This window comes from Aulonocara sp. 'chitande type north' Nkhata Bay, linkage group LG6 (assembly GCF_057382095.1).
Source record: "Aulonocara sp. 'chitande type north' Nkhata Bay isolate Kocher_YH1m ecotype deep benthic linkage group LG6, A_spYH_male_GT1.1, whole genome shotgun sequence".
Classification (NCBI taxonomy): Eukaryota; Metazoa; Chordata; class Actinopteri; order Cichliformes; family Cichlidae; genus Aulonocara; species Aulonocara sp. 'chitande type north' Nkhata Bay.
In genome coordinates, this window is record NC_141349.1 from 804,560 (window position 1) to 829,039 (window position 24,480).

The 24,480-nt window shown below is 45.7% G+C and overlaps 1 protein-coding gene across 5 annotated transcripts in view; it reads left to right on the forward strand.

Annotated features, from left to right (window-relative positions):
* The first annotated feature begins 236 nt into the window (after positions 1 to 236).
* Positions 237 to 24,480, forward strand: part of LOC147326954 (nidogen-1-like) — a 37,688-nt gene continuing 13,444 nt past the window's right edge. Inside the window, exons 1-12 of one of the 5 annotated variants that reach the window (XM_086294550.1) lie at positions 239 to 649; positions 11,982 to 12,284; positions 12,787 to 13,010; positions 14,376 to 14,959; positions 15,064 to 15,204; positions 15,475 to 15,726; positions 16,147 to 16,347; positions 16,525 to 16,764; positions 18,738 to 18,875; positions 19,090 to 19,218; positions 20,339 to 20,482; positions 23,460 to 23,591. In XM_086294550.1, coding sequence (XP_086150676.1) covers positions 437 to 649; positions 11,982 to 12,284; positions 12,787 to 13,010; positions 14,376 to 14,959; positions 15,064 to 15,204; positions 15,475 to 15,726; positions 16,147 to 16,347; positions 16,525 to 16,764; positions 18,738 to 18,875; positions 19,090 to 19,218; positions 20,339 to 20,482; positions 23,460 to 23,591 — 2,701 coding nt within the window. In that variant the 5' untranslated portion in view covers positions 239 to 436. Of the gene's footprint in view, positions 650 to 9,473; positions 9,589 to 9,835; positions 9,899 to 10,787; positions 10,812 to 11,981; positions 12,285 to 12,786; positions 13,011 to 14,375; positions 14,960 to 15,063; positions 15,205 to 15,474; positions 15,727 to 16,146; positions 16,348 to 16,524; positions 16,765 to 18,737; positions 18,876 to 19,089; positions 19,219 to 20,338; positions 20,483 to 23,459; positions 23,592 to 24,480 lie in introns of those variants that run through there. The other 4 variants (XM_086294554.1, XM_086294553.1, XM_086294555.1 and 1 more) reach the window with 4 other exon arrangements.

The following is a 24,480-nucleotide window of genomic DNA, read 5'->3' on the forward strand; positions in this document are numbered from 1 at the left end:
ACACCTGACCCCCCGCTGACCCCAGCAGCACAAATCAGCTCATCATCTTCTCGGGTTTCCGAACAAGTCCGATTGTGGTTGTATGAAGTTACAGACTGCGCTCGGTAGATGGCAGTGATGCATGGGACCAACGGAGCACTGTGTGACAAACTTATATTTTACAGACACAAGTTCAACTTAGACAACACGTCACGTGTAAAGGCTAAAAGCAAAAAAGGATGGCGCGCATTTCTAAAGCTGTCCCTCACTCAGTTTTTTATCTTTTAAAAAGTTCTAACTTCTAGCTTTACTTCACGTTATTTTGAAAAAGTCTCCGGAAGTTGTGCGGTCGTCACTCCCATCGCTCTCCATCCATCCATCCGTGCGCCCGTCCTCCCGCCGGTGTCACTCCGCCGCTGCGCTCAGCTCGTAGGTCGGTGGGAATCCTCAGGTGAAGATGGAGATGAAGGCCGTGTCCCGACTCTGCTGGTGGCTCTGCTGGTACTTGGCGGGTCTGGGTGCTGTGACTCGGGCTCTGAAGCTGGAGGAGCTGTTTGAGTTTGGAGAAGCAGCCGGAGACCTGCAGCTGCCACCCGGCTCCGACTCCACGGCAAAGCTGCCTCTGAAAGGGTCACTGGTGTACTTGGAGGAAAAATACGACACAGTTTATGTGAGTGTCATATCTAGAGGATGATGATGATGATGTGTTAAAGTTTCTTCGTAAAAAGAGGAGTACGCAGAAAAAAAAAATCCAGAATCAGCTTTTTGTCACCTTTCAAAGCATCAAAAACCAAAGTGAAGTGAAGCTGGTAAAGACTGAGAGTCTCAGTGGGAGAAATCATTTCTGATTTATTAGAATTTCTAAGGACAAAGCTGAGGGCTGTGCGGTTTTGTGTCCTGTAGGATCTGCTCATGGTCAGGTTCAGTGCGCTGCGTGCGCATGTTGAACGCTGAAGTTTAGCGCAACATTTCTGGGAACTGCTTTCAGAGGTGTGTGGTCAGAGAGGTGAGGATGTCCTCCATCTTTCTTGGCGCTGATCACATGTTTAAGTGACTTTTTCAGTAAAGTCTCACAGCTCCTCATCCTTTCGTTCAGCTCCAGGACACTCAGCTCTGTCTTTCGCTCACTCTTCATGATTCAAACTTAGTTCACTTTGCAAATGCAGCTCTGCCTTCGTTTCAGGCTCCTCGCACCTACCTGAGGAGTGAATTCCTTTCTCAGTGCAGTCGTTGTCTGTTTGTCACCTGATGAGCTTTTTTATTGGCGCTATACCTTTGTCCATCCTCCTGCTGCTTTCTGACTTTCGTTGTTTGATTTGTGGGTTTGTGTGACATGTGTGAACAGACAGGTGTGCGATTGGATTGGCTCAGTCTGACACAGGTGCTCGACTCTTTGTGAATATGTGAATTTAAATGTGAGCTGTTACTGACACAGTTAAAGTCCGGAGCAAAGCCAGGCTGCTCCCAGCTCGCTCGTGTCCAAAGCTCCACATTATTTCACTCTATAACAGGTAAAATGAACTGTGACAGAAACTATAGTATTATAGTAACAAAGTAAGTATTAAATATTTAATACCAATTATTATCATTAGCTCAGTGCAGAGTACATACACGTCATAGACTGTGTCAGCCTCAATATCGTTTGTGGCTTTTTTGGGGGGCGGGGCAAAATAGCTCAGAAAGCGGGATGGTCAGAGTTGCTGACTGTAGCTTACTGTAAACATGTTACTGCAGTCGTCTCCACAGAGAGACGTCCAGTGTGGATGACACACAGAGCTCGGTCACACACTTTTAGACTGATGTGCTCAGATTTGCACACCTGCTGAACGCTCTCCTCACGCATCCATGTCCACTGCTCTTCTGTCCCACAACTGTTTGCTTTCCATCCCCCTGTTAAAACAAAAAGACCACACACATCTCCCTGGCTCAACAGGAAGTTGATGAGACACAGTCAAGGTCCAGCTCCAGTAAACTCCTGTCTTTTCACATTATTTCAGACACAGAGCTGTTACTGGGGGTAGAACGAGTTATTTGCATATAGGACAGGAAATCTATGAATGTTGGTTTCCTGTTGAACCCACAGGTAAAGCTAACAGTCAAAGAGCTTTAAGGAGCTGTGGTTTGAGCCCCGGCCACACCGGTCTGCACATCAGTGTGTCACTGGGTGAGATAGTGAACCCTGATGTGTTCATCATTACGTCGAGTCCGAGTGGGTGGGTGGGTGGGTGACATGAGGCTCGAGTGGAAAAGCTTCAAGGTGCTGGTGGAGATTGAAAGTCGGGGTGTGCTTTCCAAACTATATTCCTTTTTTAAATGTGCTGTGTTAGGACGTGTTTTCTCACTTCCAGAGAAAAGTCTCTGATTTTGTGGTTGTTCCATTTTCATGCAGATGATAGAATATCAAGCAAAGGTTGTGTGTTGTGTGTCATTTAAACATTATGAATTTGTATTAACAGAGTTTCAGGGTGAAAGCATGAAACTAAAAGCTGCTCTCAGCCTCTGCTGCTGGGTTTCACTCAGTGTGAAGATCTAATAGTAAGTGTGTAGTCGGCCCCCACCAGCTCTTTTTCAAGCATCTCCATCTATCCATCACCAGTCCCACCCCGTAGCGCGTCAGAGCGAGTAATATCCTGCTGCTTTGTGCTTCACCAGTGTTTATGAGTCCTTTACATTTAATATGATGCCCGGGTTGAAAACCACAAGATGCAGTCTCCTGGCTCAGCTCCAGGGTTTGCTGCTGAGGAGGTTATCTGGGTTGTAGTTTGATCCTTGACAGTAAATGGAGGCTCTTTGGAGAGCCGGCACATCTGGAACATGGAAGAATGACACATTTGTCCTCCCAAACCAGATGTCACGTCTCAGGGTGTTTCCTCCCTGTGTTGTTCTCACACTGATAATGATGATCTCAGGGGTCAGACATGTGTGATGTCAGCAACGTCCTGGCAAGTTTGCCCGGGGTACTGCTACAGCTCCTTAAACAGTACATGCAGTACTGCATGTTGAGCCAGGCTTTTAACAGCTCCACACAGTGTCATCCAACATATCGTGTTTTTCAGACCATAAGGCACACTGCTGATGAACGGGTCTGTTTTCATACATAAGGCACACCGGATTATAAGGCGCATTAAGCGAAACAAAATTGGATAAAACTTTACTCAACTCATTCTTCTTGCTTCCTCCACTTCTGTACCATTGATTCATTAATGCTGAATCCTCTCACAGCTGCTCTATTCCCATGTTGTTGCAGTACATTAATGACTAACCTCGTATTGTAAATGGACTGGTTCTTATATAGCGCTTTTTTACACAACTTGTGCATTCACCCATTCTGTCACGGTGCGGCATGGCACACCGTGGAAGGAGTGGGGAAGGAGGACCCAGGCGCGGTACTCTGTGTATAAACAGTGCGTTTATTTACAGTGATGGAAACAATAACAGTAAATCCCCGTGCTCTCCCGTGACTCCCGTGTCGTGTCTTCCCAAAAAGTCCGTGCTCCGTGTTCTCCACTCTCGTGTGTCCACACACACCCCGTGCCTGCTGCCCTCCGATGTTCCACGCTCCTCCTGAGGGGAAAATGACAGAGGCAGCCGTCAAGACACTTAATTCCAGTAGGCATACACTCAGACTTTAACTAAGCAGAAGACTAACGTGGAGTCTCATGCAATGATCCCGCGTCGGTGGGAGCTCCAAGACTCTCTTAAGTAGCTCCCCCGACGAGGCCTGATCAGCAGCAGGTGTGTGGCTTCGGGTGTGGCCAGTCCCCTTGCAGGACCACACCCTCCAGGCCTGACGCCGCCTATAAACAGGTGCTCAGCCACACACACATATATATATATACACACACACAAGCACAGAGAAGGGAAGCAACACCAAAATACATATAATAATATAATTCATAACTGCTCAGGGATCCTGGGTCGCTCAGACCCAGGACCCTGACACATTCGCACATTTTTCTAAGTGCTTTATAGCTAACATTCACACACACATACTCCGATGGATGCATCGGAGAGCAATTTGGGGTTAGTATCTTGCCCAAGGATATTTGGCATGCAGACTAGGGGAAGCCAGGAATCGAACCACCAACCTTCCGATCAGTAGATGACCTGCTCTACCACCTGAGCTACAGCCACCGTATTGTGGCTGAATAATCTCAGTTGTTCTCCTGACTGAAGTTTGGTCCGTTTACAGCATCCTGCCATGCGATTGCATTTGTCTCTAACCATCAGGAACCTTCACGTTAACTTTTATCGAGTGGAAGAAAGTTAGCGTTCATCCTCCAGCTTCACTGTGTTTACCTAACATAGCTGTGTCGCTAGCGATCACATAGCACATCATTATATACCAGCTAGCCCAACTTCAGTAACCCTACAAACGTCACTGCTGTTTAGTTTTCTGTCTTCATTTATGCTGGAAGTGATAACAGAGCTGTACGTTTGAATTTGTTCAGAAATCTCTCAGTCAGAACATGCTATATCATGCTTAGGTGGAAGCTAGCGAGAAGGAAAAACAATCCCAGCGTTTTATTTTTCCTCTTTGCTGGCACCACGTACGAAACCCCGGGAGACGACCACACATGAACACATCATTACACACAAGCATGGATGCTGACAGCGGCATTGGACAGTTAGCTAGGTTACATCGTAGGCTCTACAAAGGCTGCAGCAGCCGGGTCACGTGTTTTGGCCCAACATTGACCGCTTGTTACGATGATGAGACCCAGGCAGCTGCCGGTTTAATCCCTTGCTCGCCTTGTCTTTATGTAACAAATGGTTTATTAGTGAGATGCAAATTATAAATGCAGCATTTTATCAGTGACAGTTTGAAGAGCCATTTTCACCCTTGATTTTCCATCGCTGGGCTTTGCCTCAGTGTAACACACATCGAAAACAGTCTTGTCCTGTGGTTCGGGTGATGCAGATGTCTTGGTATAGCCTGGAAGAGGCGGTGTGCTCACTACAGGTAGCATTTTGTGTACACTGATACAATATGGCATATGATTTTAGCTAATACACTAATGATTACATACATACATACACTCATCATCTGCGTGATTGTCAGTTTCTTTGAACTGTTCATTTTCTACGGTGGAGTGATTGTACAGCATCATTAATTACTTTGAAATGCTTGAGTTGGATTAAAATTTGGAGTTTCGCTAATCCAAACCGGGTCAAAAGTGTATATACGGCTCAAATAGATGCATACACCCCCACTAATATTGGGTTAAACATCTCTTAGCACGTTGCACATGTAGCCATCAACAAGCTTCTGCATATTTCAGCCCAGATATGTGATGAGTCTTCTGGGCAGAAGACCCGAGTTTGGGGGTGTCCAGAGGGACATTCCAGAACCTTAATGCTAGCTTGCTTTATCCATTCCAAAAACAGTGTTGTGTGCTTGGGATCGTTGTTCTGTTGGAACTCCCGTCTGTGTCCAAGTTTCAGTCGTCTAACTGTTGATTTGAGGTGAAGTTGGTGAATTTGAAGATAGTGCTCCTTCATTATTCTGTTACTGCACAGTGTACCAGTGGCAGCAAACCAGTCCCAGAGCACAGTGCTACCACCAACATGCTTGACACTGGCAAGTCCATGACATGCTTTTAAATAGCATAGTGTTAAAGTCAGGAGAGGTGTCTTCTCAAAGTTCATTAGTAGATTCAGGAAATCACCACACATCAGGACGTTACTAGCTGTGAGGCTTTCTATTCTACCCGGGCTGTAGATCATCTGGGCACATGTCAGGCCCCATAAGTACTTTTGCACCAGCATCACCAGTGTCCAGTAAAAACACTACCTCCACCATCATCCTGTACACTACACGTAAGAAAGGGAAACTGCATAAAATATCTCAATTCTCAATGTTTTTGTGAGCAGAATTTTAATATTCTGATAAAGAGGCCTTACAAGTACCTATGAAGCGCCTTCAGGCGACTTTTGTTGTGATTTGGCGCTATATAAATAAAATTGAATTGAACATATGATAATCTTTAAATAAAAAATTACCAGTATTTTCCTTAATGCTCCACTAGTAGAAATGAAATCAGAATTATTAAGAGAGTTGCTGTCCAGGCGCTGTGCTTTTAAAAACATTAAATCGTGTACTGCTCATATTAAAGTGGGCATGAAAAAACTACATGTATGAAGCCCCCGCGGAAAAACTGATGCAGGTCTAACACCTAAAACATTGCTTTTAGTTACAGTGTTTACATCAGAATAAAGTCAGGAATATGACATCAGTGGGTTGGTTGATTGCTGCTAACACTAAGTCCTGTTAGCTAACCAGTGAGCATGAAGCACATTTCATTGAACTGGACACACAGCTGTTGGTAGAGTTTCTCATCAGCCGTGTTCCTTTGCAGTGTGTTGCTGTCTGCTCTGTGATGAAGGTGGAGCTTCTTCAGCTCTGCAGTGTCAGATACCGGCTGGGAGAGCAGCCATTCGAGCCGCTCGTGCATTTCTCTGAAGGAAGCCTGTCTCTGGGAGGAGGGTGTGATGGGGGAGGGTGGGGGAAAGCTCCCCTGAAGACATGACTTTGCTGAGACCCTCTTTACAGAGGCACTCGAGCAATGTGGCTTTCCTCTTTGTCTCATGTTTCCTCTCCTCTTCCTGTCTCATCTCAAGGTTGCAGATATGTTTTCAACATTTTTGATGCTGGCTGCTTGTAAAGATATCAGACGTGCCTGCTCAGTATGTGTTTTGTCTCTGCTGTGCTTTGATGATTATGTGACCTTCAAAGCTAAGAATGTCTTTGCTCACAAACACACGTTTAGGTTCGACTCAGCTCCAGTTATCTCAATCCCAGAGGTCACAAAGCAGTAGAGAAATGGATAGTTTCCATTCTTAGTTTTTGGATTGTTTCTGCATAAAGATGCAGAAAAACTACCTGCAGCCCAAAATGTTCCAGTTAAAATAAATCACTCTTTACTGGGAATGTGACAGTACGAGACCATGTCACTGCCATGAGTAAACTCCACACTGACAGGTCAGAGGGGGGAGTCGAACTTGGGACCTTTATCTGTGCAGATGATCAGTTAGCTGTTTGACAGCTACTCTTTTATGATTTATGGAAATATAAGGACGTTGGTGATGGGCCTATGATTAGCTAAGACGGCCGGGTGATGGCTTTTTAAGTAATCATTTAACTATTTAAGGGCCTGTGTTTCGGTAGCAATCATATTTAATATTGAAGCATTAATCAATGGTGTGTTACTTTCAGAGTAGGGCTGCTCAATTAATCGAATTTTAATCACGATTACGATCTGGGCTTTCAACGATCATTAAAAATGACTGAGCCGATTATTAGCCCCTCCCTCGTGCTTTACTCTCGCGCTGCTCCGTGTGGCAAATCGAGCGCACCTCTCTGCATTTCGAACATACGTCACAACAATTAAGAGGACCCGAGGGAAGTTCGGAAAGCTTGGAAAGCTAAGCAGAAGTTATTTGGAGAGGAGAGTGACTGCCGTTGGTTGAAAAGAGAGGTAAAAAAAGAAAAAAAACTTCAGTGGTGTGGAAACATTATGGGTTGGCGGAGTCAGACGTGGATCAAGTAGACACAGTGTGTAAACTTTGCTACAGTGTCGTAGCTGCACCACAGAGCAACACTGCAAAGTTCACTAAACATAGATGTTTACATTTTTTATTTATTTTTTATATTGCAAACATTTGCACTGTTATCAGTATTTGCACTATTTTATATTATTTTTTAAAGTCATTATTCAATACATTGTTATTGTTAACCCTTTAAATCCCTGTAGAACTGGAACCGTGTAAGCTAGCGCAATAATTTGTTTTGCATATGAAACCGGAGGAGTTGTACTTACATCTGATGCCATCAGCTTGTCACGGTTTCCTTCCACATAAAGCTTTCATTTCATTTCCTGTCCGAAACCGGAAGTCATTTTCGCGGAAAATGTAGTTTTTTACTTGTAGGCCTTAAAAGCCTATACTGGTGTTTTTATAAGTCATGTTTGACTTTTCTGAATAGTTGCTGGGATGCTTAGGACTCGAATTGCACTGCTGGAAATAGTTTATTTTGATGCACCTGCTGTTTTCTTTGCAAATTTGCATCATAGGATTGTTTTTTTGTTTTTCCTGCAGTATATAAAAATTGCTGTATCTCCAAAATAAAACTATGAAGACACTCAAAATAAATTTCCTGTTGCTGTAAACTATTTTTTTGCAACTTTTTTGTATTTAAAGTTTTGAGGGATAAACCTCTTAAATTTCTCCAAGTAGAAATATATGTAAAAAACAAAACAAAAACGATTTTCAATTTTTTTGTAGTTTATTGCACTTTTTTGCAATTAATGTAGTTACTATGGACTTAATGCATACATATTATTAAAATATGGGCTATAACAGTTGTATTGATATATAGCAACTTGAAATACTCCCAAAAATGGCTCCACAGCATGTAAAAAAAAAATATATAAGCTCTGGCAGACTTGGTTCTATAGTAGGTCTTAAAGGGTTAAATAAATATCGTCAAATAATCGATCTCAATTTCAGTGAAAATAATCGTGATTATCATTTTTGCCATAATCGAGCAGCCCTATTTCAGAGTATAGAAAGCACAGGTAGGATTTATTATAGTTGGGGACATATTTGCTGTACACCTCTGAGATTTCTACAAATTTAGTGTCAGCTTTAGCTCAAACGTTAAAGATGAAAGCAGGACATGAAGATGACATTAGGAGTGTGAGTGTGTGTGTGTGTGTGGTACACATGGAGGTATGATGAGCGACTCGTACAGTTTATTTCTGGTGCAGTGAGTGTGTAAAAACAGACAAGATCAGTGTGTTTTTGAGGGATTTTTACTGTCAGCTTGTTGATTAAACATTAAAATAATCCATAACATCAGAAACAAGACTAATACCATGAATGAAAATCATCATGATTTAGTTTCATTTAATATAATTACCCAAATGTTCAGCAGTCTTTTCCCTCTCATGTCTGATAAAGTTCTGGATTGCTTAGTTTTGCTGCTGAGTGTTTCCCATGATGCACTCAGTGCTTCTTCTGTTCAGACGGCACTAAGTGAGGCTCTTGTCTGGCTCTTCCACAGTCTGCCTTCGTCCTGAGGCGACTGTTGTTGTGATTTGGTGCTGTATAAATTAAACTGAATTGAACTGAATTAGTTTGCTTTTGGGTCGCACATCATCAGCTGTGAGCATCTCAGAATCAGAATACTTTATCAGTGCCAAGGCAATGATGTGGTCAAAGTTCCTCCCGGACAGTAAGAACAGTAACTAACACTGAAACAGGCTGCATGCTGGCTGACACATGAAAGATGCATGTTTGTAAAGCCTTTGATAAACAGCTGACAGATCTGGTTTGTCTCATTGTTGTATGCAACGGTGAATGTAAACCTGTGTCGTGGCACAGCTACGGTGAAATTCTGCTTTGCTTTGTTAAAAATGCTAAAGGTGATGGTGGTTTAGTGACTGATCATCAGGTTTGGGAAAGAATCTGAATCTGTGACACTAAACAGATGATGAACAGCCTGTGAGACACGAGGTTGGGAAGGTTTAACTGTGAGAATGAGATAAAATCACAGAGCAACAGGACAACTTTATATGAAGCGCGCAGTGTGTACTGGATGTTTGACAAGTGAATATTACCAAATAAGTTAGAGCACAAACTGCTTTGCATACCTCTCTCTGTCTATGTCTTGTCATATAATATGCAGAAGGCATACGATGCGTATTAAAGCTCAGTCACAGCGGGGCATGTCTAGGTTTATCTCCTGTTGTAGAAATCCTGCGTCAGTCACCACCATTGCTCATATTTTGAAACCTAAACAAATGAATGATTGTCTCATTATCTGAACTGAAGAAGTTGATTATTATGACATATTTTTGCTATTTTGTCTGCATTTACTGCCTTGTCCTTGAAAGGAGACTGCACTCAGTTCATGGTGGTGTGGCTTCACACGGTCACGATTCGAGTCAGGCTTAAGCTGGGCTAATGATGGGCTAAAGCTGGGCTAATGATGGGCTAATGCTGGGCTAATGAAGGGCTAATGCTGGGCTAAAGCTGGGCTAATGCTGGGCTTAAACTGGGCTATTGCTGGGCTAATGCTGGGCTTAAGCTGTGCTAATGATGGGCTAATGCTGGGCTAAAGATGGGCTAATAATGGGCTAATGCTGGGCTAATGATGGGCTAATGCTGGGCTTAACCTGGGCTAATGCTGGGCTAATGCTGGGCTTAAGCTGGGCTAATGCTGGACTAAAGCTGGGCTAATGATGGGCTAATGCTGGGCTAATGCTGCGATAATGCTGGGCTAATGCTGGGCTAAAGATGGGCTAATGATGGGCTAATGATGGGCTAATGCTGGGCTTAAACTGGGCTAATGATGGGCTAATGCTGGGCTTAAACTGGGCTAATGCTGGGCTAAAGCTGGGCTAATGATGGGCTAATTCTGGGCTTAACCTGGGCTAATTCTGGGCTAATGCTGGGCTAATGCTGGGCTTAAGCTGGGCTAATGCTGGGCTAAAGATGGGCTAATGATGGGCTAATGCTGGGCTAATGATGGGCTAATGCTGGGCTTAACCTGGGCTAATGCTGAGCTAATGCTGGGCTTAAGCTGGGCTAATGCTGGACTAAAGCTGGGCTAATGATGGGCTAATGCTGGGCTAATGCTGCGATAATGCTGGGCTAATGCTGGGCTAATGCTGGGCTTAAGCTGGGCTAATGCTGGGCTAAAGATGGGCTAATGCTGGGCTAATGATGGGCTAATGCTGGGCTTAACCTAGGCTAATGCTGGGCTAATGCAGGGCTTAAGCTGGGCTAATGCTGGACTAAAGCTGGGCTAATGATGGGCTAATGCTGGGGTAATGATGGGCTAATGCTGGGCTTACACTCTGTGATTTTTGGCCCATTTTGAGCCGATTTTTCAGTCGTGCGACCGTTTTGGTGATCGGCCCGAATTTGGCCTTCATCGTGCGTCGTGCATCATGTAGTATACGTGGGGTAACGAGAAGCGATTAACACCTCACGACCAGCTCCAGATCATCAATCGCTTGGTCGTGAGGACCGTCGTGAGGCTATCACCGCAGCTTCTCACACTGCGCACGCGCAAACACATAAAGGTCGTTGAAAAAGACGGAGCAGCAGTGCAGCGTGTGATCCGGACACAAGCGATGGAGGCACAACTTGTAGAGAGCTCATCCGAGCCTTTTCGATGTGGCCTCACAAAATCATCACGACCAAAACAACCGTGAATAGTTGGATCTACACTGCTGCTCAATCACAGCTGCCTGATCATGTTTTTCATTAGCAATTTAGCAAAGTTGATGGTGGTGGTGTGTCTGTGTGAGTGAGAGACAGAGAGGGAGAGAGCGACAGATTTTCTGTTATAACCTTCATGTTATGGACGCACAGTGTGACTCAGGTCGCATCAGAGCATCGGCCGTATAGTGTGTGACCTGCATTGTGACCTATGAACTTCTCACCCCTGCGAGTCAATCGTACAGTTTGAGCAGCAGCTGAATCGCACGACTGAAAAAATTGCCCAGTGTCTGCCCAGCTTAAAGAGATCTTTCTTTTCTGAGTGAATTATTTGTGTGGAATTCCTGGAGCTGACAGAGCACAGAATAGCAGCAAGAGAACTTTGTGCACTCTGCTTACACTTTGTGCTGAATAAGCAAATCATTTATTTAAATAATAAGTTATCATTCTGAGAATAACTGTAGCGCAGGGTTTGTTTGTCCTAGCTTTGAGAAACTTATGATAATGACGGAGCATCAACAGTCCTCACTTTATCTCACGTCAGTTACTGGCTCGTGAAATTTAATCAGACAGTACTGGACCACATTTATAGTTCAGACCTCAGGATTGTGGGAAATGTCCAGATTGGTCATCAGTAAAAACATTTAACCTTAAAATAAAATGATACATTCTCACAATTACTAAAATCTGAGGTGCATAAATGCACTGTGTGATTTCACATGAAATATGAGGTGTCTGTTCATTAACCAAAGAACCTGATCCTCCTGTTTCAGATCAACACCAATGGGTTTGTGGCTGTTGCCGAGCCTCCCGCTGAGGAGAAATACCTGGGGAAGACGCCCAGTGAGTTTAAAATGATTGCAGTCCTTCTGGGAGACCTGGACAACAGTGACGGACAAGGCAAGGTGTACTTCAGGGACGACAGCACCCCCAATATCCTGGGTCGAGCCGCTGACCACATCAGGCAGGGTTTCCCAGATGGTAAGGTAGAGAAGCCCACCAACACCTTCATTGTTACCTGGGAGAACATGGCTGCCCAGGGGACATCTGGACGAGGAGACCAACTGGACACTAAGGTGAGGATTTCAATTTCTCTCAATTAGATAGTATGTATTTATTTTTTATATATATTATATACTTTTATTTACTAATTTATTCTGAGTGTATTTTCCTTAGTGCAGAAAAATGGATTATTTTTTAGTTCTACGGCATAAACACTCATTCTACCCTGTCTCCGTCTAAGTCAGTTTTATTAGCGCCAAATCACAACAACAGTCGCCTCAGGGCGCTTTATATTGTAAGGTAGACCCTACAGTAATACATACAGAGAAAACCCAACAATCATATGACCCCCTATGAGCAGCACTTTGGCCACAGTGGGAAGGAAAAACTCCCTTTTAACATGCTCAGGGAGGGGCGGGGGCCATGATGGGAGAGACAGGACATGGTGTGGAATATCAGTGATGATTAAATGTAGAGTGGTGTATAAACACACAGTGAGCAAAAACACACACAAACCCACCCAGAATGAAAAATAAGCAGTGGTGTGGATATAAACATGTTATCTTGCACTTTCAGAGAATCACCTTCCAGCTGGTTGTAGCCTACACAGCATCATCTGCCTGGGCCATCCTCTTGTACCCCAGGAACGGCCTGCAGTTTCTCTACACATCAATAGGAGGAGAAAGAAAGCTGCTCGAGTCAGGCTTCAACGAAGGCCTGGTGGGCTGGTTCTGGAAAAAACAGGGGCTGTACTTCAACATTACCTCTGATGACGAGGCCTCCATCAGCCAACTTACCAAGTATGACTGCTGCTGATGCTTTTGCTATAGTGGAACTGAAAATATGAAGTCTGTGTTTGTACGTGGTGCTGTGATAAAGTGCCCGCTCCCTTCCTGGTGTATTTGTCACTTTAATGTTTCAGAACAAACAAGTTTTAATGTTTGACACAGAAAACCTGAGTAAATCCGAAGTCCTGTTAAAGAAGCTGTCCAAACCTACTGTGTGTGAAAAAGGAGTCATGGCTGTGGCGCCTTAATCAAATGTCTGAAACATCGTTAGTCCCACTCTTTGCAGGATTGTTTGACTTGAGGCACAATGGAGGGTTTCTCAGCATGGTCTTAAGGTCATAGCACAGCAAGTCCAGACGTTCATCAGGCCTCTTCAAAACCTTCATTTTGAGGTTTTTTGTTTGGAGCCATTCACGGGTGGACTTGCTGCTGTGTTTTGCATCATTGTTGCGAAACCCAAATGTGCTCGAGCTTCGGTAAACGATGATCGGATGTTTTCCGTCAGGACTTTCTGGCAGAGAGCAGAATTCATCAATGACAGCAGGTCCTGAAGCAGCAGGCAGCCCCAGACCAACCATATAAACAGGACATCTGCACAATGACTGAAACCAGCACCACTGAAGGAACAATGTGCTGAGAGTGACGTGAACAGAATCCATTTGACTGATGACTGAGCGTGCATCCACACAAGACAGGAAACGCCTTTTCACAGAGCTGTAGACTTTATTTAAGCAAAATCAAAGTTCCAGTAGTCCTTGTAATTAAGTTCTGAAATACACTTACTTTACTTTATTGATTTGTATAGCACTCTTCACAGGATAAAGTGCTTCACAATAATATAAAACAGTACAGTCAAACATACAGCACAAATCGGATTAAAAGCCAGTCTCAATAAATGAGTCTTAAGATGATGTTTAAAAGAACAAATACAATCCAGGCAACGTCGAGATGGAGGGAGAGCGTTCCACAACCTGGGGCCGCCGCTCTGAAAGATCACCTCTGGTTTTAAAACGTGTTCGGGGAACTACCAGCAGCCTTAGATTAGACGATCTCAGGCTGCGAGAGGGAGCGTGGCGTTCTAAGAGCTCAGAAATATGGGCAGGAGCGTCATGATTCAGAGCTTTAAAAGTCAGTACCAAGATTTTAAAATGAATTCTGAGATGTACTGGAAGCCAGTGTAATGAGCTGGTGCTCTCTTTTCATGTCTTTGTTAAAAGCCTTGCTGCAGCATTCTGGACTGACTGGAGACGCTCACGATTCTTTTTGCTACAACACATCTTAGAAATGCTGTCTGTCATTTCTAGTTTCCACTTCATTAGTTTGATTTTCACTGTCGTCCACTTTGGAAACATTTCATGTTATTCTTTATCCAACCAGAAAGACCAACGCAGCACGCAGTGGAGTTTGGGTGTACAAGATTGGATCCTCCCCGTTCTTCGTTGAGATCCAACCGGGGAAAGTGACTAGCTCTCCTGAGAATGAGGGTGTTACTGAGCCTCCTGTGACCATGTTACCAACACAGACTGCTGATCATGTGGGGGTGGACTTCTTGACCTATACAACCCAGGGGATAAAGACAGCTGGAACAGTACCGGAGGAAAAGCATGAGCAGCCATCTGAGACCCCCAGCAGCTTCCAAACCGGTTATCCAGAAACCGTCACACCAGGAAACGCAACGCTGAAAACTCAGGAGCCACACTTTGTGGAATCAGACACTATTGCACCAGCACCCACCAGCACTGGGACAATTCAACGAATACATCCAACCGAGCAACATGAGACTGAAACCAGATACACCACCTCTGAGACTTTGCAACCAAGACACACCACTCCCACGCCCAGTGAACCCAGATACACTTCAGAGAAGCCGGGGCTGCAACAGCGGCACGTACCAGCACCACCGCGTTCAGCTCCACAGCATCCTCAGATCGTTGTGGTCGATGAAGATTTGGATGTGAACGGTAGATTTCAATAACAGGACGTTTGTGTTTTATTTTTCTTTGGGTGAGATTGTCATAGTTTCATTCTGAAGCTACCGGCCTGCCTTCTTTTGTTCCTTTCACAGTGTTTGCATACAACCTGGAGACGTGTGCCCACAACAGGCACAAATGCTCAGCTTTTGCTGACTGCCGAGATCACAGCAGGGGGTACTGCTGCCACTGCAGGCCTGGTTATTATGGGAATGGGAAGGACTGTGTTGCAGAAGGTAAGAAGAACTGAGTTCCTTATCAGTGAAGCTGTGGATTATTTTAATAACAGGAAAGCAGCTTTGGTCATTTCTTATTGTGTAAGACAGTGTAGTCAAAACTATCCAAACTTTTCTTCTATTAAAGCTTCTTTAAAAGCATTAAAACTTGGTAAATGTCATGTAAATATTATTCCCTTTGTCTATATTTATCAGGAGTTTTCGTAGGAAAAAAGATGACTGAAGATAAAAGAAACAATAAAATGATTTAATGGAGAAGTTGTTTTTCAGGCAAACCCCAGAGGATGAACGGAAAAGTGAACGGCCAAGTGTTTGTGGGAAACTTACCTTCACCGATAAGGCTCACTAACAATGATTTGCACTCGTACGTGGTAGCCAATGATGGACGGGCCTATGTGGCCATCAGCAACATCCCCGACAGCGTGGGGCCCTCCCTGCAGCTTCTGTCCTCACTGGGGGGCGTCATCGGCTGGGCCTTTGCCTTGGAACAGCCCGGCTACGAGAATGGATTCAGTCTCATTGGTAAGGCTGCAGGTTGATGATGATTGTTGTGTAAAGCTGCATCAATTTGTCCCTCGTGTGCTCACAAAACTGCTCAGAACTGCAAAGACTCTGGGCCTCTAGAGCCTGGGAACAGTTAAATACTGTAACTGTAATGTTTATCATGTTTGTATGCAGAAAGTCCAAAACAGATTCAGAAATGATTCCATTCATGCTGAGCTCACTGTGAGCTGGAAGCAGCAAACCTCAGTGATGGCTATGTAGGAAAATGCCTGCAGATCAGCAGCTTCCAAACACTCAGACCAGCCTGTCTGGCACCAACAACCACACATCAGACAGTCTTCTTCATTCTGACGCTCAGTTTGCACTTAATGCACATTGCACTCAGTAGGTTGTCTTTGCCTAAATGCATTGAAAACGTGTGTTTTCACATTCCTGTAGGCGGCGTGTTTTCCCGACAGGCCGAGGTGGTCTTCCAGCCGGGCAACGAGCATCTGACCATCAAGCAAGAGTTTAAAGGCATCGATGAACACGACCACCTGGTGATGAGCACAGACCTGGATGGACGTCTGCCGGCTGTCCCGTTAGGCTCCACTGTCCAGATCAAGCCATACAAGGAGATTCACCAGTACAGCAGAAACTGTAAGGCCAGCAGCTCTGACACTAAGCTCGTCACGCAGTCAGGGCCTAACAGTCCGTTTTTCTGTTTTCAATCTTTCTGTGTAAATATTTCAGCCAAATCAATGTTTTAGGACATTAAAAGATTCACTTCCCACTGAAGGTAGCTCAATGCTAAAGTATTTCTCCTCCTCTTTCTAGTCATCATCTCCTCCTCCAGCTGCAACTACACCATCACCTCCCCTGATGGAGACGTCCAGACTAGAAGCTACCAGTGGCGTCAGTCCATCATCTTTCAGACCTGCCCGTATGATGAGGCTGGGTGGGCGGGGGCAACGCTGACCACCCAGCAGCTCAGTGTAGACCAAATCTTTGTGATGTTTGACGCTAACAACCACCTTATCCGCTACGCCATGAGCAACAAAATTGGTCCCATCCACAGTATGTTACACGTCCACATATGTATCCGTGTGTGTGTCTGTGAGTGTGTATGTTGGAGCGCCACCACTAATTGCATTGATTTTTGAGTCACTAGTGACTCTACTGGTGACATGTCCATTGTGTACCCTGCCTCCACCAGAAGTGGGTGGATGGGTGGATTTGGTTAAGAAGTTACTCAGTAAGATGTACAGGTGCCATGAGTTAGTGCTACATAACAGACAAACAAAACTAGAATCTGACTGAGCGAAATGAAACAAACGTCTTCAAAGGCCTGTAGTGAGGTGAGGTCCCATTAAAATACTGGAAATGAACCAAAAGCACAAACAGTAGAAAAAAGGTGGCCGTCGCACTGTTGTTGTATTTAACAAACCAGAATAAGTCTTTCATGTTTGAAAGTGTGTAATAGCAATCAGAGACACAGGTGACACGAATCTTTCCAGCTGAAATGGGCTGTAAAAATATCGCTGATGTAACCTGGAAGGACGAGGCCACAGTCTTTGTCAAATGTGTTAAACCTGCCACAGAGTTTGTTTTATTTTACAGCCGACCTGACGTCTCGTTTGTGGATGGACCCTACAGGAGGCTCCAAGTTTAGCCTCCACATATTTAACCGAACAGCATTTGGAGGCTGTGATTATTAGTACTTGAGTTCTTGGCACAAACAGCAGTGATGTAAAAATCTGCCTCTGTGAATGTGTGGTGTATTTATTTTAGTTCCACATGTGTCACAGATGCAGACGGCACAGGTCAGGGAGCAGACTCATGCTGAAGGTCACAGAAGGTTTCCCACATTGTCAGGGACAGTCACAGCGAAGCGGTGCGTGTTGTTACTCCGAGGAATGTTCGGAAACACATATCCAATAGTTTAAACCCTCAGCGGTGTTGCAGTGGGACATCGGAGGAAGGTAAACAGTAATCTGAGCCTGGCTCTGTTTCCTCAGCTGCAATCAGAGTGAGAGTGCTGCAGGCAGGGGGCGAAGATCAGCGGCTGATGTCAACAAGATACCAACCCGGGCTGGGGGTGGGGGTTGGGGGAGGGGCAGGATTTGAGGTAAATATGCAGGTGAGGTTGGTTGGAGAAGCTCGGGGGGTTTAGAGTTATACAAGCAAACAACACTGAGCTGGGCTTTGTTGGCAAACAGCAGAGCATCTGGGACATGTTTCCTGCCAGGAGCTCCGCCCAGCTGCACGAGCAGAAAGCAGTCAGTGAGTGAACCACAGATTCGCTTTTATCCATTAATCCTTTTATCATGAAGAAGGAGCAGCAGTCGCCTACAACATGCATGTCTCGATATTCCACCAAAATATCCCCAAATATTTAAATTCTCATTTCTGCAAACTCGACAGACAAACGCAGATTTTCCTTAAATACTTGAATAACAGAGCAGCTCTGATGTTACACAGCAGCTGTACTTCGTGTATTCACATCAAATATCAAGAACCATGGTGGCTTTGGAAGAAGCACTCAGGAAGTCACTAATGAGTGGTGACGTCGCGGTGGTTAGGTCCATCTTTTCTATACAGTCTATAGATGTTTGTGTTGCTGACGATGGAAACTAAGCGTGTCTCCAGGCGAACAACAACTGTGACAAAGTGAAACTGTAACAGCTGAAGAGCTGGATGGGAGAGCTTTCTAACACCAACACATGTAACATATGTGTGCATATGTGTGTTTGCACATTTACATGATGCTTGTTGTTCTTCACGGTTAGATTTTATTGGTAAACAACGTGCAGGTGACACAGCTCACTGTTCTCTCTCGCTGCCTCGCTTCTTGCTGTGCTGGTGGTTTACCGTGAGTGCTACTTTCTGGAGACACTGGATCTATTTTCAGGGTTATCATTATCTGGTTGACCTTCAGGGTTTGTTGCCAAACTGCACAATCTTTTCTGCTCGGTGTGCGCGGTTCTGCGTTTGTGTGCTGTGAAGAGTCACATTGTTTCTGACTGGAGGTGTGTCTAATTTTCTGACAGGCAGTCTTCTGGAGCAGAATCCGTGCTTCAGCGGCCGACACGGCTGCGACATTAACGCTGTCTGTACACCTGGCGAGGGCGTCCGGTTCAGCTGTGAATGCACAGCTGGTTTCGCTGGAGATGGACGATATTGCCACGGTAACAAACCCACACTTGGTCACATGGGCAGTGCTGAAAATGGGAAAGAACAGATGAGAGAATAATTTCAAAAATGTGACAGTCACGTGGAAACGCTCCATAGTAGTAAAATGATGATCTGAACCTGGATTACATTTAATCTGAGCGTCTACAAGCAGCACATGGAGCAGAGATCATGTAATGTGCAGTAACATTACATGTATGTTGTTGGCAGATATTGACGAGTGCAGGGAGACTCCTTCAGTGTGTGGACCCAACGCCGTCTGCAGTAATCAGCCTGGAAGTTTGCGCTGCGAGTGCTCCGCCGGCTTTGTGTTCGCCAGTGATGGAAAGACGTGTGTCGGTGGGTTGTGTGTGTGTGTGTGTGTGTGTGTGTGTGTGTGTGTTGACAGCTGGGGGGTATCTGGTTCCTGTGGGTGAGTATGACTTTGTTGCACCTAAAGCTGACAGCGGACATAAACAATAACGATCTGTGCAGCACAGACGAGATGTTTCCTGCCTGGTCTGTAGTGACGAGATGTGACTGCTTCAACCTAAAATGAAGATGCTGTCGGGTTCATTGGTTGGACCTCGTCCCTCTGATGGGATGTTGTAATGTAGGATGTGTTTAAATATAATAGTTTGGATGGTTAATGAGTGCTGTGGAATTTTAGCTTCATAAGTCAAATACTCTTCAAGATTAATCTTTTTTTCAAAACGACCTGTCCACCCACCTACAGCAGGGCACTTTGAGGTGATCTCAAAAACTAAAGGCCTGGAAGTTTCACCGGGGCAGTACATTCCTGCCCCGAGTGGAGGATTTGAAATGTCTCTGGGTCTTGTTCACGAGTGACGGGAGATCGACAGACGGATCGGTGCTGCAGCTGCAGTAATGCGGACGCTGCGCCGGTCCGTCGTGGTGAAGAGGGAGCTGAGTGTAAAAGCAAAGCTCTCAATTTACCGGTCCATCTACGTCCCTACCCTCACCTGTGATCACGAGCTGTGGGTAGTGACCGAAAGAACGAGCTCGCGGATACAACCAGCAGAAATGGGCTTCCTCTGAAGGGTGGCTGGCCTCTCCCTTGGAGACTGGGTGAGGAGTTTGGCCATCCGGGAGGGGCTCAGAGTAGAGCCGCTGCTCCTCCACATTGAAAAGAGGTGAGGTGGGTCGGGCATCTGATAAGGATGCCTCCTGTTCGCCTCCTGGGTGAGACGTCCCACCGGGAGGAGGCCCCGGGGCAGACCCAGGACAGCGTGTCCTGGGAATGCCTTGGAGGAAATGGAGGTGGTGGTGGAGGAGGTGGCCAGAAAGAGGGAGGTCTGGGCTTCTCTGCGTAGGCTGCTGCCCCCACGACCGGCCCAGGATAAGGGGGAAGAAGATGGATGGCTAGATAGACACCACTGGTCTTTATTATCATACTAATGAATGGGGACGTGTAGTTTGGGACAGGTTCATCAAAACATGTTTCTCTCTGGTCCTGCAGAGGAGAACCGTCCAGTAGATCACTGCCAGAGAGGCTCTCATGACTGCGATGTTCCACAGAGAGCACTGTGCCGCTACACCGGAGGTTCAGCCTACATCTGCTCCTGTCTGCCGGGGTTTGAGGGTAACGGCCGGGGCTGTCGGGGTGAGTTCACGGTGCTCGCTGATGTCTCATCCTTAATAAACAGATGCACTGTAAATGTAAGAGACACTGCTGCATGAATACAACAAATGTTTGGGATCGTATGCCTGACAGGTATGTTCACCTGTCACAGAATGAAGAGTCACTCCACAGCTTTACAGGCTCGTATCAGTGTGTGCTGCACAGCAGTCAGTCCTTTACCACAGACCTCTGTCTGTCCACAGTCACAGCTACTGAGTGGTAACTGCAGGTCGAGCTTTTACAAGTGAGGCTCAGCACAGCCTCATGCAATCCACAGTTCTGCACCTCTCTCCAGCTACATGACAGAAACCTTTCAAAGGCTCTGTGTGTGAAATGTTCAACACAGCCAGGACCTGTGTGTCATCAGTTTACTCAGATTACAGGTGTTTGGGGGTGAAAGGTCACCACGGGGCTCAGGCCCATCTCAACGCTCTCTTACAGCCTGTTTGAAGAGCTGGATCTTTATGGGTTTGATGGATTAACACGCTGACACTCGTGGCTCGAGTAATAATGCGTTCTAGTTTGCTGTTAGGTTTCAGAGTCATTTTCAGCACATTGCTCTAAATATCTGTAAGCTGATTGGATGTCTGTCGTCCTCCATGTAAAACTGTGTGTCCTTGAGTCTGGAGATGTTTGTCGTGCTCGCAGACAGCATGTAACGTACACCATGCTCCAGTGCTAATGGTACAGACTGTAAAGTGCTTCAGAATCAGTGTACTTACAGTTACAAACATCACGATGTTCGGGTCTGACACCTTTAGCTCCTGTTATCTAACCGTTGATCGACGTGCTGAAACATGCAGCCACGCCTCACAGCGCTGTGGGCTGATAGTGCTCAGCCCTGTCTCAGACTGGCTGCTTCGATCAGGGCTCTGTGGGGCAGGACTCTTTGTTCTTGTGGCTGGAGATGGCTCGTGATGACCGGCTGGATGTTTGGGCTACAGAATGCAATGAAGATGCTTTCCTCTCATAGCGTTTATGCTACCTGTCACTAACTCAGCCGTCGAGCCACTAGACTTATGACCGCTGGCTGGATCTGAGCCTCTGTGGACAGAGGGCTGCAAGACAGGAGGACAAAACTATTGCTGCTATAAATACACCGTCTGGTTAAAGAGACGGGTCTGTCAGCATGCTTTGTCGATTCAACGTTGGCTGAAGAAGAGTCTACTCAGAGCCCATAATAAGCAGCTGCAAAAAGGGACTATGTTAAAACCTGTACCTCACCCAGCCACCAGGGGGTCATTTGGGTGATTTATCTTTAAATTCAGTCTGTGATGCACATAGTCATCTAAATTCTGCCCACAGACGTACGACTGCTCAGTGTCCATCGGCTGTTTGTGTTCGGGTCCATATTCGCAAGCAGTGATAACACAGCTGCTCTCAAAGACACGACCAAACAGGTTTAGGAGGATTTTGCTGCTGCGGGAGCCTGCCAGGCTGTCGCGCCCGGGAACTCTGGCGTTATGGCTTCATTACAATAGACCCTGTGCACGGGAAAATGCTAACTTCCTGTTTTAAGACCGGATGTAAAGTAGCTTTATTTTGCGGTCAATCGCTACTGCGAAGGTGGACTCCAAAGTCATATCCAAACACGAAAACGGAAAGATGGCGTTAAGTTACAAAGAGCAGAAGGTGGGAACACTCACCACTGCTGTGTCAAAAAAGTCAAATGATCAGTTTTGACGTTTGAAGCGTGCAGATCGATTGTTTGTTTACATCACTCAACACAAGCAGAACTGCATCACTGCAGCAGAAGACACATCTCTGTATAGTGACAGTTATTATGATTTAAACAGGCAAATGTTCAGCATTCAAGCCACAGGTGAACAGGGATAGCTCAGTAGGTAGAGTGGTGGCCCTGACACCCCATGACTGGAAGGTCGGGGGTTCGACTCCACTGAACGGCCACCCTGAGGTACCCCTGAGCAAGGTACCGTCCCTACACACTGCTCCCCGGGTGCTGCATTGGTGGCTGCCCACTGCTTGATTGCTGGTTAGGGTCTGTATACATGAGTATTTACAACGAGTATGTTGTGACGTACCTTCAAAATTACAGCGGTCCCTCTCTATGACGCGGCTCACTTTCCTGCGTCCTGGTTGCTGCAGACGATCTCCTCTGTGCCGTCTCTCCTGTGATCTACTGGACGGTTCTCCATCGATCACCGGCAGTGTGACTCTGCAGTGCTGTACTGTATGTTCGTTTCCCCCAACAAACACAACGTCGACAAAACGTTCTGCACCGTCAAAGGCACCTGCGGTAGCACCCAGAAGGCAGAGGAAGATGCTGACCATCACACTAAAACTTGGACTTCTGATTCATTAATGTTGAATTCTCTTGCAGCTGAAAACAGGGTTTGATCTTTGGTTTATACTCGACTTATTCTTCTACAAAGGTTTGAACTTTGAGAGTTTAAACAAGAGAGAAAAGTGTGAAAATGTTCATGCCTGCCTGAGAAAAGAGTATAAAGTGTGCAGTGAGGGGTTTTACAGCCTTAAAACATGCAAAAAATAAAGGTGGCTACATTGTGGATTTCACTTATCGTGGGATATTTTTAGAACATAACACCCGCGATAAACGAGGGACCGCTGTATACAGATACTGAGAAATATAAAATTAGAATCCTTCCTCTCTTTTGCTCTGAGGCGCGGAGGAAGAAATATCGACAAGTTGACGAACATCTACAGATATATTCGGTAAATGCCCAAGACACCTTGAGAAATGTAAATCGTCAATTTGGTTGACTTGTTTTAGAAAACCCGAGCATAAACAAGGCACGAATATCACACCGGAAACGAAGTGCTCTGCAGGAGTGCCGGAAGTAGCACATGCTAAGGCGCACATAGTCTATTTGCAGCATTCAACTAAAGATCTACCTTCAAACTTTTCACCATCTGGTGGCCATTACTGGTACTGCAAGATCCAGAATGTGAGGAGCCTCTGTTTTTTCTGCCTGTTCAGATGTGGATGAGTGCCAGCAGCAGGATCGATGCCACGCCGAGGCCTCCTGCTCCAACACACAGGGCTCCTTTACCTGTCAGTGTCGTCCTGGATTCCACGGAGATGGCTTCCACTGCAGTCCCACGTTCTCAGGTGGGTAACCAGCACATTCACAGGTTTACAGACAGAGGGTTGCTGGTTCCAGAGTGACTGCCCCCATTCATTGTTTTAATCGTGAAACAGGTCATCCTGGAGGAGTCTGTTTAAACACCCCAGCCATGCATGTATCACTGTAAACGGAGACACTGAGACCCATGAGAGTGTTTTGATTTGTGCGTTCCAGTAAGAGTGTCGTCCTGCAGCTCCAGCTGCATGGTTCTGATGCTGCTCGGAGCACAGCAGCACATTCTCTGTCTGATCTAACTCAACATGTGACGCATTCAAGTACAGTTAGTGTTGAGGAAACAGCAGCGTTTTGTGTTCCTGATTCATGTTTTCTTTCTTTTTCTGAAAGTGTGTGTGTTACTAAAAGAAGACAAACAGAAGCGCAGCCAGCAGTCAGAGTAATACTGATTCCAGCTGTCAGCAGCTGGAGGCACACAGCTAATTACAGCTTTACTCCTCTGCACCACAGTTTTGTCATATTTCCATCCTTTATTATGACCTGTCTTGCCTCTGAAGGCATCATTTAGTGTCCCGTGTCAAAACATGTCCGTGACTCTTAATGTCAGCAGCATCTTTTAGATGCCTCTAGTGTCGACAGCGGGGCTTTGATCGTCTCCGCCGCCATCAGGGATCCTTTGTCCCGTTGGACTGTTGGGGGCAGATGTGGCGCTGTGAGGACAGCCTGCTGTCGTGTGCGATGACACTGTTGTGGCTGGCTTGTGGTTTGTCTTTGAGGACACTCGCTGTGGGACCACAGAGATGAAGAGCCTGCTGCTTTAATCACTCAGTCTTTGTATCTGCAGCTGCCACGTGCTGAAGTCTGCTCAGGAGCACGGACCTTTGAAATAAGCCACGTGTCACATGTGTTTTGTTTTTC